The sequence below is a fragment of the Alternaria ventricosa genome (assembly GCF_023758065.1).
Source record: "Alternaria ventricosa strain BMP 2768 chromosome Unknown scaffold_24, whole genome shotgun sequence".
NCBI classification, from domain to species: Eukaryota; Fungi; Ascomycota; class Dothideomycetes; order Pleosporales; family Pleosporaceae; genus Alternaria; species Alternaria ventricosa.
Window position 1 is genome coordinate 58233 of NW_026055704.1, and position 11935 is coordinate 70167.

The following is an 11935-nucleotide window of genomic DNA, read 5'->3' on the forward strand; positions in this document are numbered from 1 at the left end:
CTTCCGGCGCTTCGTTCAAGCCCCTTCGTTCAAGACCACGTCGCCTTCCATCCTCCCTTGTGCCCCTTCTTGTGAAGCTCGACTGGACTCAACTCGCGCCCGTCACCCCATACAGCTTCATACGATACGATAACCTTATATCCATCTCCTGCGTGTGCGAAGCGGCAATTCTCGTTCTTGCACATGCCTTTGTTGTAGTGCCTGCACATGACTCGCTTGCAGCCTTTTGTGATACCTCGCATCGAACAGTTCTTGCATCGGGCTCCGCCATCGCATTCCCAGTTGTGGCGCATGCACTGGGTGCAGTGTGCCAAGCGTTCAGATTTGCCTTTGAGGTGCGCAGGAACGGATCTACACAGAGTTAGCCATGTAAGTGGTGAGGGGTATTGCGTACTGACCCAGCGGCTTTGGCAGCAACAGCCTCGATGGATGGCTTTGCGTTGGGCTGGAGAGCGAGCGCATGCTTCGCAGCGTCGGCCAGCTTCTTTAGTAACTCCGCCCTCCCGTCGTCGAGTTTCTTGACCAGAGCATCGTGCGCGTCATACATGACCTTGAGCTCCTTGGCCTTGTCACACACTTCACTTTGAAGTAGCTCCGTCGCGTGGGTGAGTGCCTCGATCTCAGTCGTATGCTTGTCGCGCCTTTCTCCAAACAGCTTGCCGCAGGCGTCAATTATAGTTTGAAGCTCTTCCTTCTTCCGTGTGAGATCATCGACCTGGATACGGAATGCAAGCTTTAGGTGCCACATATCTTTCTCGTGGTCCAACTTCATCCTCTCTAGCTTTTCCTGCGCTTCTTTTCTCATAAGGTCCTTCTCCTTTGAATGCGCCACAAACGATCTGTACTCCTCCGGTAAGCAGCTCTCGCGTGCTGCCGGCTCGTTATCCTTGCGTATGGTCGGCGGGTTGTTCGTGCCAGCGTCTTCCATATGTCTCGGTAACACGTGCCGGCTTGATGGCGTTACGAGGGCATCGCGCTCAGCCATGATCGGCAACTGGAGGAGAGTTAGCTGTGCTGATGCAGCCAATTGTGTGACTGCGCGGCGAGGTTCGGTGGTGGCTGTTCAGTGTTGCAGCTCAGACGGGCCACGAGTATTTCGTACTGGGCGCACCTTCACTTGTGCGGCCCTACGCGCAAGCGAGCAAACAACAAACAACAGCCAGTGAAAGTGAAAGAGAGTTAGGTCGCGCCTTGATAACTCAAAACCAGATTCCACTCTCCTCCGCCATCACCTTTGCCATCTAACGTCTTCCGCGTCCGTTCTTGCCAGCGACCACCCAGCCGCACCTTCTCCATACGACTCAAATCAAGGTATTCCTCTCCCCCTCCCCCAATTGGAACGATGTCACTAACAGCCAGCCCTAAGTTCAGCGCCACCATGTCCCTCCCCCAAAGCCCAGTCGATCCAATCGCGCGCCTCGAAGCAGAGCTCGCACAAGAGAAAGCCGCTCACGCGCGCACGACAAAAAAGCTGGAGGCCATTACTCATCTCCACGCCAATCAGGCCATTACCATCAGTTCCCAGATCGGCATCATAAGGTCGCAGATCCAGAAGCATCCCGAAGATATCGCGGACATCCAGATAGAAGCCAGGAAAGCGGAGGATGAGCGCCAGCGCAGGACATCGGAGGCGATTGTAACTGGAAATGGGGCGTAGAGAACGAGACGGAGACATGAGGAGGAAATGTCTCAACGGCTATGCGCATTAGCTGATGGGGCGTATGCAGCCAACTGACGGAAGAACTAAGGTGGAGTTCGTCAACTCGCTGGGATGATCCAGTATAGTAGCAACGACCTAAACAATCTATAAACACATACTGAATATCGCGCTGCAATCTTGAGAATTTGAGTACTATCCTAAAGGATTGCGGTCAAGTGCATGCAGGCCACCTGGGCAGTGATATGTTCCACGTGACAAAGTTACCCGCTTTCGTAGCATATCGGTTGGCTAGCATCTTAGCGCAGCGTTCTGACTCCTCGGTTCCACGGTTCTTTGCCACATTCAATCACAGATTACCATGGAACAAGAATACCTAGGTATGTACTTAGATTGTACGACTTACTCATCCCTCTTCTATCGTCCTCACCATATCCAATTGTACCGACTCCATCACAACGTAATCACGCGATGGACCGTAACGAAACAGAAACTACCGGCGACATAGCGCCAAAGCCAGTCGCATCCGAGGAGGGCAGCCTCGACCACGTGCTGGACGTTCTGGCATCCCATCAACATCCTTTCCTCCTCGTTGGATGCGCGGCACAGCGATGGATGGGGTCTGCCGGAACCATGACAGATGTATGCGAAATTCTCATCCGCCACAACACGCTGAGAGCCGTCGCATCGGATCTTTTAGCCACGGAAAGATGGGAAATCAACGAGCGAGATCCAGAAGACATTTGGGGCAATGACCCAGTATCGAATTGCGACGCCGATATCGTTCTCCGGCAAACATCCATCGAAAACGAAGACGAAATCCGCTACTTAGCTCTTTGGTCCGACACCGCATACCATCTGGACATAGACAGCTGCATCACTATCGAGGTCCCCGACGTGTACTGTTGGCAACCTATACTCGTAGAAGAAACCTGGCATCCAGCTCTGCACCGAGAGAATGGATGGTGGTATGGTCCCCGTGTGCATCCAGATACGCAGGTGCCAAATTCGCCTCCTGGTGCGCATCCCCCTGCCATCTTTTTCCCTGGCTTACCGCGCGGCAAAAGCGCAAGCCACCCAAGTCCTATTTTAGTCCCGAATCTTACGACCTACCTCGACTCACTGATCTACCATGCCATCCACTACAAGACTACAAAACCGGGTCTCTGGGCTGTGTCGTTGTGGGTCCTGAAGAATTTGACGAGATATCTGTATTTGGAGCTAGACCATCAGCAGCTACCGCTGCTGATTGAGCTGGAAGAGTATGAGTTCATGGAAGCCTATCTCGGGAGATATGTGAGAAAGCCAGGGTTTGTCTTTCGTAGGGAGGAGAAGGGTGAATTTGAGGCAACCAGGGTGAGGGAGTGGGATCCTAGAAGCTTACCAGAGTGGTGTTGGACGAACCCGTGGACAAGTACCTAGGTAGGCATTGATAGACGAAATCTGATAGCCTTTAAGGTTGCGCGCTTACAAAGACAGTTCATTTGTTCTTGCTTAATAGGCACTATAACTTGTGCCGTGTGCGTGCCTATAGGGAAAATAGAAAGGTAAGCCGTCACCGCCAACGGTCCGAAGACGCGGCTCCGCATACCCCAACACGAGAAGCTGACCACATGCCGATGGAAAGCCCTCGGAAGAAACAGCGACTGCCGAGAACGTAGGTAGGAAGCACAGTGCGGTATGCGCTTGCACTCAGCGATTGTGCTGACGACACGTGACTTCCGGTGGCTTTGGCACTAAGAAGTTTTCAGCTAAGAGTGACGGCATTCTGTCACCGATTTGTGTCCTTTCTCAGGACCATCCAGCATACAGCCCGTGACCGGCCGTCGTACATTGGACATCGGGTTTCGTACAATCGCTTTTGAGTTAATGCATTCCAACGCTTGCAACTTTTGTTATAGCGGGAATCGCAATATGCATGGCCAAACCTGGGAGTACAGTAGATGCCCGCGCGCCGACCGACGGGGTCACGAAGATACTAATCATGCAAAGTATATTGGCTGTAGAGCTGTCAAGATGTGTCAGAATGGTTTACTAATCGCTCGAACAAACTTTGATTTGTTTGAGTGATTACTCACAGAACCTGAGACGTAGCTTCGCGACCATCGGGCCTACCATAATAAGGTGCTTATGGCAAAAGGATAAGCATTGTGACCATCCTGCCGCTTATCGGCCCTCAACACAATCGTTTTCTCCCGAGATGGTTCCAAGCTTTGATCTAGCACAGTGTGTTGGCGTGGAAGGGCCGTTAAGTCGACAGCCATCGTTCATTCTGCGGTAGATCAGGAAGACAAGATGGTCACAATGCACTGGATGCTCAAATAGGTGGTTCTGAGAGACGTAATTACGATTAACAAGATATGCTAAACGAGTCTCTATTCTACAACAACTCGCACCTTCGGGTATCATCCTCTCATCAACCCAACTGACACTACATGCTCGGATCTATAGCGGAGGAGCGTTAGGGTCCATCATGCACTGATCGACACGCATAAGCTGCTTGCCAGTAGCCTTGGCGATCTGAATGAACTCCCGAAGGTAGCTGACAGTGCTAGGGTAGAGGTAGTGGAGAACCACAAGGTTACCACCCTTGTCGACGTCGCGCTGGAAAGCAACCTTTTGTTGCTCAGGGGTGTCGGTCTCAGCCCACAACCAGTCCTCGACATCGACGCTCCAGTTGACAATCTTGGCGGTGTTGCCGACGGCCTTTGTGAGACGCGAGCGCATGCGGGCACCCTCGGTACCGAAGGGAGGACGGAAGTAGGTGGAGGTCAAGCCGTTGAATTGCGACTTCATGGCCTTGACGTCCTCGTTGTACTCCCAGTCGATGGATGCGTAGTCGGGGAGACCTTCCATCTTAGGGTGGGTGAAGGAGTGGAGGGCGAGCTGGTGGCCTGCGGACATCATCTCCTTGTAGACGTTGGTCAGGTTGGTGGAGGCGTCGAGAAGGGGAGCGCCGACGGTGAAGAAGGTCACCTTGACGTCCTCCTCGCGGATAATCTTAAGGACTTCCTGAGCGAGGTCGGGTTGACCGTCGTCGATGGCGAAGGCGAAGGAGTTGGGGCGCTTGCAAGCGAAGACTAGGTCACCAGTTTCGTCCTTCTTGGGAATGGTAGTACCAGCGGGAACAGAGGAGACGATCTCGATAACGGAGAGAGTGACGGACTCGCTGCTGTGGAAACCCTTGAGCGCGAAGCCGACGACGCGCGAGAGGTTGATGTTGAAGTGGCTGATGGGGATGTAGATGTGTCCGTTCTTGGCGTAGCGGCCGGCCTCAGCGGAATCCCAAGTCTCGGGGAAGGGAGCGATCGCGGTGTTGCACTGGCTGTTGTGCTGTTGGAAAGCGACAGTGAAGGCAGTGGTACCGGTGTAAGCGATGTGGAGGTAAGATCCCTTGTATTTGGTGAAGTCGGCACAACCGCCAGATACCTGGGTGTAGTAGGAGTAGTCGGCGTCGGGGGACTTGATGGTGAGCTTGCCGCCAGCGTACTGAAGAGACATGCCCTCGTCACCACCGTGCCAGTTGCCCATGGCGTTGGTGTTGGCGTTAGCGAACTTGTCAATCACAAGGCCGGTAGCCGACGGGTTGCTAGGAGCGGGAACGGTAGCAGAGGCGCCGGGGTCGGCAGAGGTAGGAGGTACAACGTATTCTCCAGAGTTGCCGCAGTAGAAGGCCATAGGACCGAAGGAAGTGGTACCAGAGAATCCGGAAAAGAGGATAGTGGTAAGCTTCTCGGTGTTGAGGCCGGCGAACTTGCTGAAGGGAATGGTGTACAGCTTCTCAGTTCCATCGAAAGTCCATCCAAGGTCAGTTGCGGATGCGTAGGTGGACTTAGGGTTGGTCGCGTCACAGTTGTCCGAGGAGTCGAGCTGCACGGACAGGGTTGCGCCCTTGGGGGCCTTGATGCGAAGAGAAATACCGGTGTACTTGTTCTTCGCGTTGACGCAAGGGAATTGGGTGTAGAAGTACGAGTCGGCCTTGGGAACGAACTCGACGTGATTAGTGGACGGCTTTCCAACGGTGATGGAAGTCATGGAAGCATCATCAGAGGTAGGGTATCCCATGGCGTTGTAGAACAAGAAAGTCAAACGAGATTGAGAAATCCAGTCATCGATCAACAAAGGAGAGCAGGTTCCAGCTGAGGCTGTGGGAGACGAGATGGTTGTCATGGTGCTGCGGACTGAGGAGCTCGAGGTGGTAGCTACCCTAGTTGCGGAGACGGAGGTGCTGCCACCAGCACTGCTGCTGCAACCAAAGGCGATGTTGCTCATCTGCCATGTGTCGGTGGTGGAAGAGAATCCAGCCCAAACAAAACCGGTAACAGCATTGGCGTTGGCACCGGAGAACTGAGACAGAGGGATGTTGATGGTCTGAGTGCTGCCAGTCAATCCAGAGATCGAAACGTACTTAGAAGAGTACGTCGAAGCCGAACAGCTGGTCTTGGTCTGGATCTCGAGGGTCGCGGAGCCACCGGCAGGTCCCTTCATCTGGAAGCTGATGGAGTTGTATCCATTGGAGCTGGCTGCCTGGCAAGGGAAGGTCTCGTAAAAGTAGGATCCTGACTTAGGCTTGAAAGACAGGACACCGCCGCTGGCCGAGATCGAGGACATGGATCCATCATCTGCGCTGGTTAGCCTTCCTCCTTGTGCAGGGCTTCAACAAGACCTACCACTGGTCCACTCGCCCAAGCTGTTCTGGTTGGAAGTTTGCTTGGAGAAGTCGTCGATCTTGAGGGGTGCGCTGCAGGCTGCGTTAACAGCCTGGCTGGCGAGTCCGGCCATAAGGCCTATTAGAGTAGTAACACGCATGTTAAGCGTAGTAAAGCGAGTGTGTTGTAAAAGCGAATGTACGGAAGTCTATGACTTCCAAGAGTGATGAGTCTCTGCACCCCGAGTTGACGGTAAGGGCGATGAGTGACAGGCGATAACTCGTGAAGATCTTCCCAGGCGCAGACTCTCCCTAGATATATCTTTCTCCCCGACGCAGCGGCGCGAGACCTGACACGAGCGAGATTAGTCTAGTGGCCTCGGCATGCACGTCTTCGCGCAGCAGCCCTGTCGCTTCTACTATAGTAGGGCCACACGGTCTATTTCGGGTCAGCAGAACCTGGGCGTTGGTAGATCACCGGAGCGCTTGTGCTGTATCAAGGATAGGTCGGCTTACTATTCGGCTCGGGGAGCGGCTAGGACATGGCGACCCCTGAACTCGATACATCGTTTTCTAGGCGTTTGTGGAGCACGGCGTCCCATTGTATGGTAATCATCGCTACTCATGGTGGGTATACGCTGTTACGACCGGTCAACGGTGCGCCCCCCGTTCCTTTGCGATGTTTGTGCTGCGGCGTTGATCGCGTAGGTTATTGCTATGACGTTCACGGTCTGTAAGGTACAGCTCTAGAAACTCTCCGCGCACTGAATTTGGTTCGGGCTCGGCTGAAACAACCAAGTTTGCTGCAATTCTAGTCCGCGCCTCAGGCTCAACGCAACGAAAGACATCCTCCAAGATACGAAGGCCAAGTATATTGGCCTCGCGAAGAGTGCGAAGGCGTACTTGGCCATTACCTATGCCGAGTGTGCCGTGCAAAGACAGCAGCGGGGTTGAGTGATGATAGTTTGCTGGTGGCTGCAGGAACCGAGAGACGGCGCGCGCCACCTCGAGGAGGAAAAGGAACTACGCCCTACGCAAACGAGCATTGCCACTGCCGTGACAGAGCCTGCAGCTCGGGTCAATCGACAGAATCAAAGAAAATCCACGAGAAAAGGAACAGTTTTCGCAGTTCTAGACCACGATGCAGGCAACATTGCGGATCTTTGTAGATTCTACAACTTCAAGCGGTGGTGTCTGTTGCAGTCAGCACGGCATGACATGAACGTAAAATGGCCTGAGGATGCATATACGAAGTGGGACAGCGCACAGTTTTTTTCCTGTTGTGGTGTGATGCACCGGTGATGCTGGAGGGATGGGGTTCATGCCGCTTGCTGCGAGTCGGAAGCACGGCGGAGATTGACGGCACTCGAAGTAGTCAGGCCTGCCATCTTCACCCCAACACTCCATGCTCTCGCAACACAGCATTTGCACCATGCCTGCCAGTACAGAATGCGATGCCCAAATTGCCGCTGGATTCCGCACCTCAATGCTGACCATGTGGCGTTGCAGCTGCAATCTCCCCCTCGGTTCCCCTGCCAAGGCGTCGCGCCATCCAGCCGCTCCGGATTGTTTCGCGTTTAACAGACAGGCCTCGAAGCAGTTAGCACTACAGATATCGGAATCACGCCGGGATATGTCTTGGCTTTACATGACTAGTGTTTGCTTTTCGGACGGTAGCTGGGCGGAGAGACTATTGCTCCATTCGCTGCACTTGCAAGGCTGGCGCGCTCCGACAGCACTGACCATAACGAATCTTCATCTCGATCTGCGATCCGTGGTTCACCCGGCCATTGCTCTCTAGGCAACCTTCTAGGTTCCGTCAATGATGTCGAATAATGTGGAGGCTCCTTTCCATCTCTTTATATGAACAGCCCCGCCAGCAACTGCGAAAAACAGCAATAGGATGTGGCCATATGTATAGCTTTCCGGATATTCGCCGGCTTATAAGCTGGAATATACACGCAACGGGAAGGCGACTCCAGTGCATCAGCTGCGCCGTACAGCAATACATTCTCCTTTTTTCATTGACGATCCATCACACCTTGGCACAGAGATACATGTGATAGGCTCCAGATTCCCGACCCCAGTCGTCATTCAATTGATAGGTATGGGAGGGTGCAGGCGCATAGCAAAGTCGGACAATGCAAGAATGGGTTCGGCTTTCTCGCAACTACGGACTCCAAGTCATCAACGCCCTGCATACGGTCTCACATCACGTACTCAACTTCTTTCCTCGTTGGAAGTAACACCGTGCCTCGCATAATGAACTTCACAGCAATAAGAGATCAAACGCATATGATGGAGATTGTATGACAGAACAAACTAAGTTAGGCAGTTTCCTGCCGTGAACGCCGTTTATGCTCCCTAGGTATCGTCGCTATCTCTCATCTGTTCACCAACACTCTGGAATGCAGCCTGGATTATACATTCACCGTCCGTCTCATCCTTCGATGTATCCAGTCCACGTAGAAGCAACAATGCGTTCCACTCGAGTCTCAATCATCCTTGTGGAGACGTCCGCATGCACCGCCATAGCAAGATGCTGCAGGACGAATGAACAAGTGGCAACGAGCACGTGTACATACAGCGCCGTTGCGAGTGCACTCGGCGCATCTGTCGCGAGTGCTATCGCAGGGCAGACCATTGGAAGCACAGTGCTTGCACTTGATGACGCGGTTGTATGAGCTCGAATAGCCATCACCGAAGCTACTACGGCGCTCGTGTTGGCGTATACATTCACCGGTGTGAAATATCAGCGGCTTACCTGGTACCTTGCTCGCCGATTGCGATTGCAATGGGGGCGACAGCGACTGTACTCGGACGCATGGCGACCTCGGTTGAACGGATAGAAGAGTGGGATAGGGCAGGAATGGGATCGGTATCCGTCTCAACGACAGGTGTGACGTAATTGACACGAGTTGTGAAAGAGATGTCTAGTAGCTGCGACACGACGTGAGGTGACGGGATGACTACTGGTATATGTGTGAGACCATCTACTTGTGTCTCAAAGTACGTGGGTCTAAAGAAAAGCTATCAAAACGCACGAAATCTCTATGTTACTTTACCTCACATGACACATTATGTGGAGGACATTCATTCAAGAGTAGCATATGTTGAGGTCGAGCGCAATCTCTTATGGATACATACTAGGATTTGTATGTATTTGTGACGACCTTGTTGCGGCCAGGCGGCAACATCAGTACATCATCCTGCCCTCTGTAGTTCCAAAATGCCCTGTATATACACACGCGGTCACTTGTACTCCATCATCTCGACCTTCTCCCCAGTCTTGGCGACCTTGACCTCGTCATCTACGTGCATACGAGTGCAGCCCGGACGACAATGAGCACGAGGCTTGTCGTACAAACCACACTTAGCGATGGTGGGCGCCCTAGCCTATTAGCGAAGTCATCCCATAACATAAAAGAAGATGAACATACGGAGTAGCGGTGGCCTGGGTGTCCAAGCCGAGGGCCTTGAACCCAGACTCGAGAGCAAGGATCTTCTTGTCCTTCTCAGCCTGCATACTGGCCATTTGCTCCTTGAGCCTGGCGACCTGAGCTTCAAGTGTCTTGACCTTGGCGGCCTCAGCCTCAAGTGTGGTGATGTAGTTGCCCATGGACTCTTTCTCCCTACGGTCGACGCGGAACAACTCCTTGGTCTGGCTGTGACGGACATACTCAACGCCAGCTTTACGATCGGACTCCTCTGACTTGGCCTTCCACTCGTCGATGGTCAGGGGTGAGCTATAGAGTCAGACACGACCTTACGATGTAGAAATTTGTGGGGAATACTTACTGATCTTGACGCATCGGGGAACCCGTTGGGGAGGGCGAGTCGGCGAGGCAACGGCGGACCTTCTCCTCGTGCGTGAGCTCACGATCTTGAGCACCCGACTCGTCGTCGTCGTAGTCATCGTAGTCATCGTAGTCTTCGCCGTCGTAGTCCTCACCCTCGTAGGCATCGGAGTGCGGGGAACTAGGCTGAACTGGTGAAGCGGATGGCGAACGACGTGGCGAAGCCGAACGAGCGCGTGCGGGGGAGCGGGAACGGGTCATGGTCACTGTGATCCTGTTCGAAGTCGAAATAATGAAGTTGCGAAAAGTGATGTAGGAGTAATGAACAGTTGTCGCAAGGCAGATAAGTAGCCAGAAAAGGTCCAAGCGCTACTAGCCTTCTCTCGCTCGTGCGGTGTGTCACCGCGTGTGTTGCCTAGGGGAGTTCTCCAAGAAATGACGCATTGCCGCTAGCCTGCTGTGCAAAGAGAGCTTCGTTTGAATCAAGCGAGACACGAAGATTGCGTCTCCACAGCACTATCGCTCACTGATCTTCCCTTCCCTACGTCTCGACACTCCGCGCGACTATCAAACCACAACAGTCATGAGCGAGTTGGCGCAGAATCCCGATATCACTGCGGTCCAGAGCGACCCTGTGGTAGATCCAGCGTACGTCGACGCCTTCCATTTTGTACTGAATTAGTTCACAGCGCTGACAAGCCTTGAAGCCAGTCGTCCATGTCATCGCCCGCCCATACCGAGGATTCGCAGGCAGGCGACCAGATGCTTCGCGAGGAGGAGCAATCGCCGCCGGCGATAGTGGAAGGCACTTCAGCGACAGGCAGCCTGCCCGACGAAGATGAACCTCCTACTGCTTCCATGCCCGTCCTCCGAGTCGGTTACAACCGTGTCATCAAGTGCGTAAAATGTCGCGCCAACGACCTCCCGTGCGACAACCTCGACCCTTGCACCGAATGCTACAAAAACGAGACCGAATGCGTTCGCCGTCGCTGCGGCTTTGCGGCTAAGGAGATTGGAGAGCGCTGCGAGCCGCTCTGCGACCGTCTTCACTTCAGCGACGTGGCTAAGGAGAGCGAGGCAGACAGTGGAGCGGATGAGAAGGGCCCAGATAAGGTAATGAAGGACGCGGTATTGGAGGAGAGAACATCGGACAAGGAACCAGAACGTAACAGCCTGGAAGAGATGCGGTTGGTAGCAAGGGGAACTCCAGAATGGGAAAGGGAGCTAGACCGCTTGGTCGCCGAGCAGATGGCGATAGCGAAGGCGCAAGTGGCGGCAAGGATGGCAGCGGGAGAGTACCAGAAAGACGACAAGAAAAAGAGAGCAGCTGGAGAGCATCCGAAAGACGACGAGACAAAGGGTGAGGACAAGAAGGCCAAGAAGTCTGCTGTTGCCATCGCATACGCGTATCTCGCCGATGGAACCAGAGTAGCGGCGCAGGATGTTGAAGCTATGGAGTCAGTTTTGTCGTAAGGACAAGCATCGCTTGTGGCGATCAGGCGCGACGGCTTCAGGGATGACAGGGCGCCTCATCGCACTCACGATATCTTCTGTAGACCGTCAGGCCGAAGTATCGCCTAGTCGTCGATCGTGGAGGAACGACATATTGTATGCCGCGGCGACGTTTGGAGTAGGTATCTTGCGATAGAAATCCGCTGAGATCCTCCTGGGGAGGCTCTGAATGTACGAAAAGATACCATGTACGTGGTTGTAGACTGTAACTTTGTGATTAGTAGAGATGGTGTCTTCATTGTGGTTGTGTGGTTGTGTGGTTGTGTGGTTGGTAAGCTTCCGGCTATTCCTACCAATCAGGACGGCCCCGCTTCCGGTACT

General features: G+C 53.6%; 3 protein-coding genes across 3 annotated transcripts; all 3 read right to left on the reverse strand.

Annotated features, from left to right (window-relative positions):
* Positions 1 to 318: 318 nt before the first annotated feature.
* On the reverse strand, positions 319 to 928 carry J4E93_009731 (uncharacterized protein; the record flags this gene model as incomplete). The annotated part of the gene is made up of 2 exons (XM_049347620.1): positions 319 to 351; positions 395 to 928. 2 exons carry the CDS (start codon positions 926 to 928, stop codon positions 319 to 321), a joined length of 567 nt encoding a protein of 188 aa, XP_049195121.1.
* A 3174-nt stretch (positions 929 to 4102) lies between these two features.
* On the reverse strand, positions 4103 to 6466 carry J4E93_009732 (uncharacterized protein; the record flags this gene model as incomplete). The annotated part of the gene is made up of 2 exons (XM_049347621.1): positions 4103 to 6279; positions 6328 to 6466. 2 exons carry the CDS (start codon positions 6464 to 6466, stop codon positions 4103 to 4105), a joined length of 2316 nt encoding a protein of 771 aa, XP_049195122.1.
* Positions 6467 to 9557: 3091 nt separating this feature from the next.
* Positions 9558 to 10363, reverse strand: J4E93_009733 (uncharacterized protein; the record flags this gene model as incomplete). Its single annotated transcript, XM_049347622.1, has 3 exons — positions 9558 to 9696; positions 9746 to 10051; positions 10104 to 10363. The coding sequence occupies 3 exons, from the start codon at positions 10361 to 10363 to the stop codon at positions 9558 to 9560; spliced, it is 705 nt and encodes a 234-aa protein (XP_049195123.1).
* Positions 10364 to 11935: the final 1572 nt, after the last annotated feature.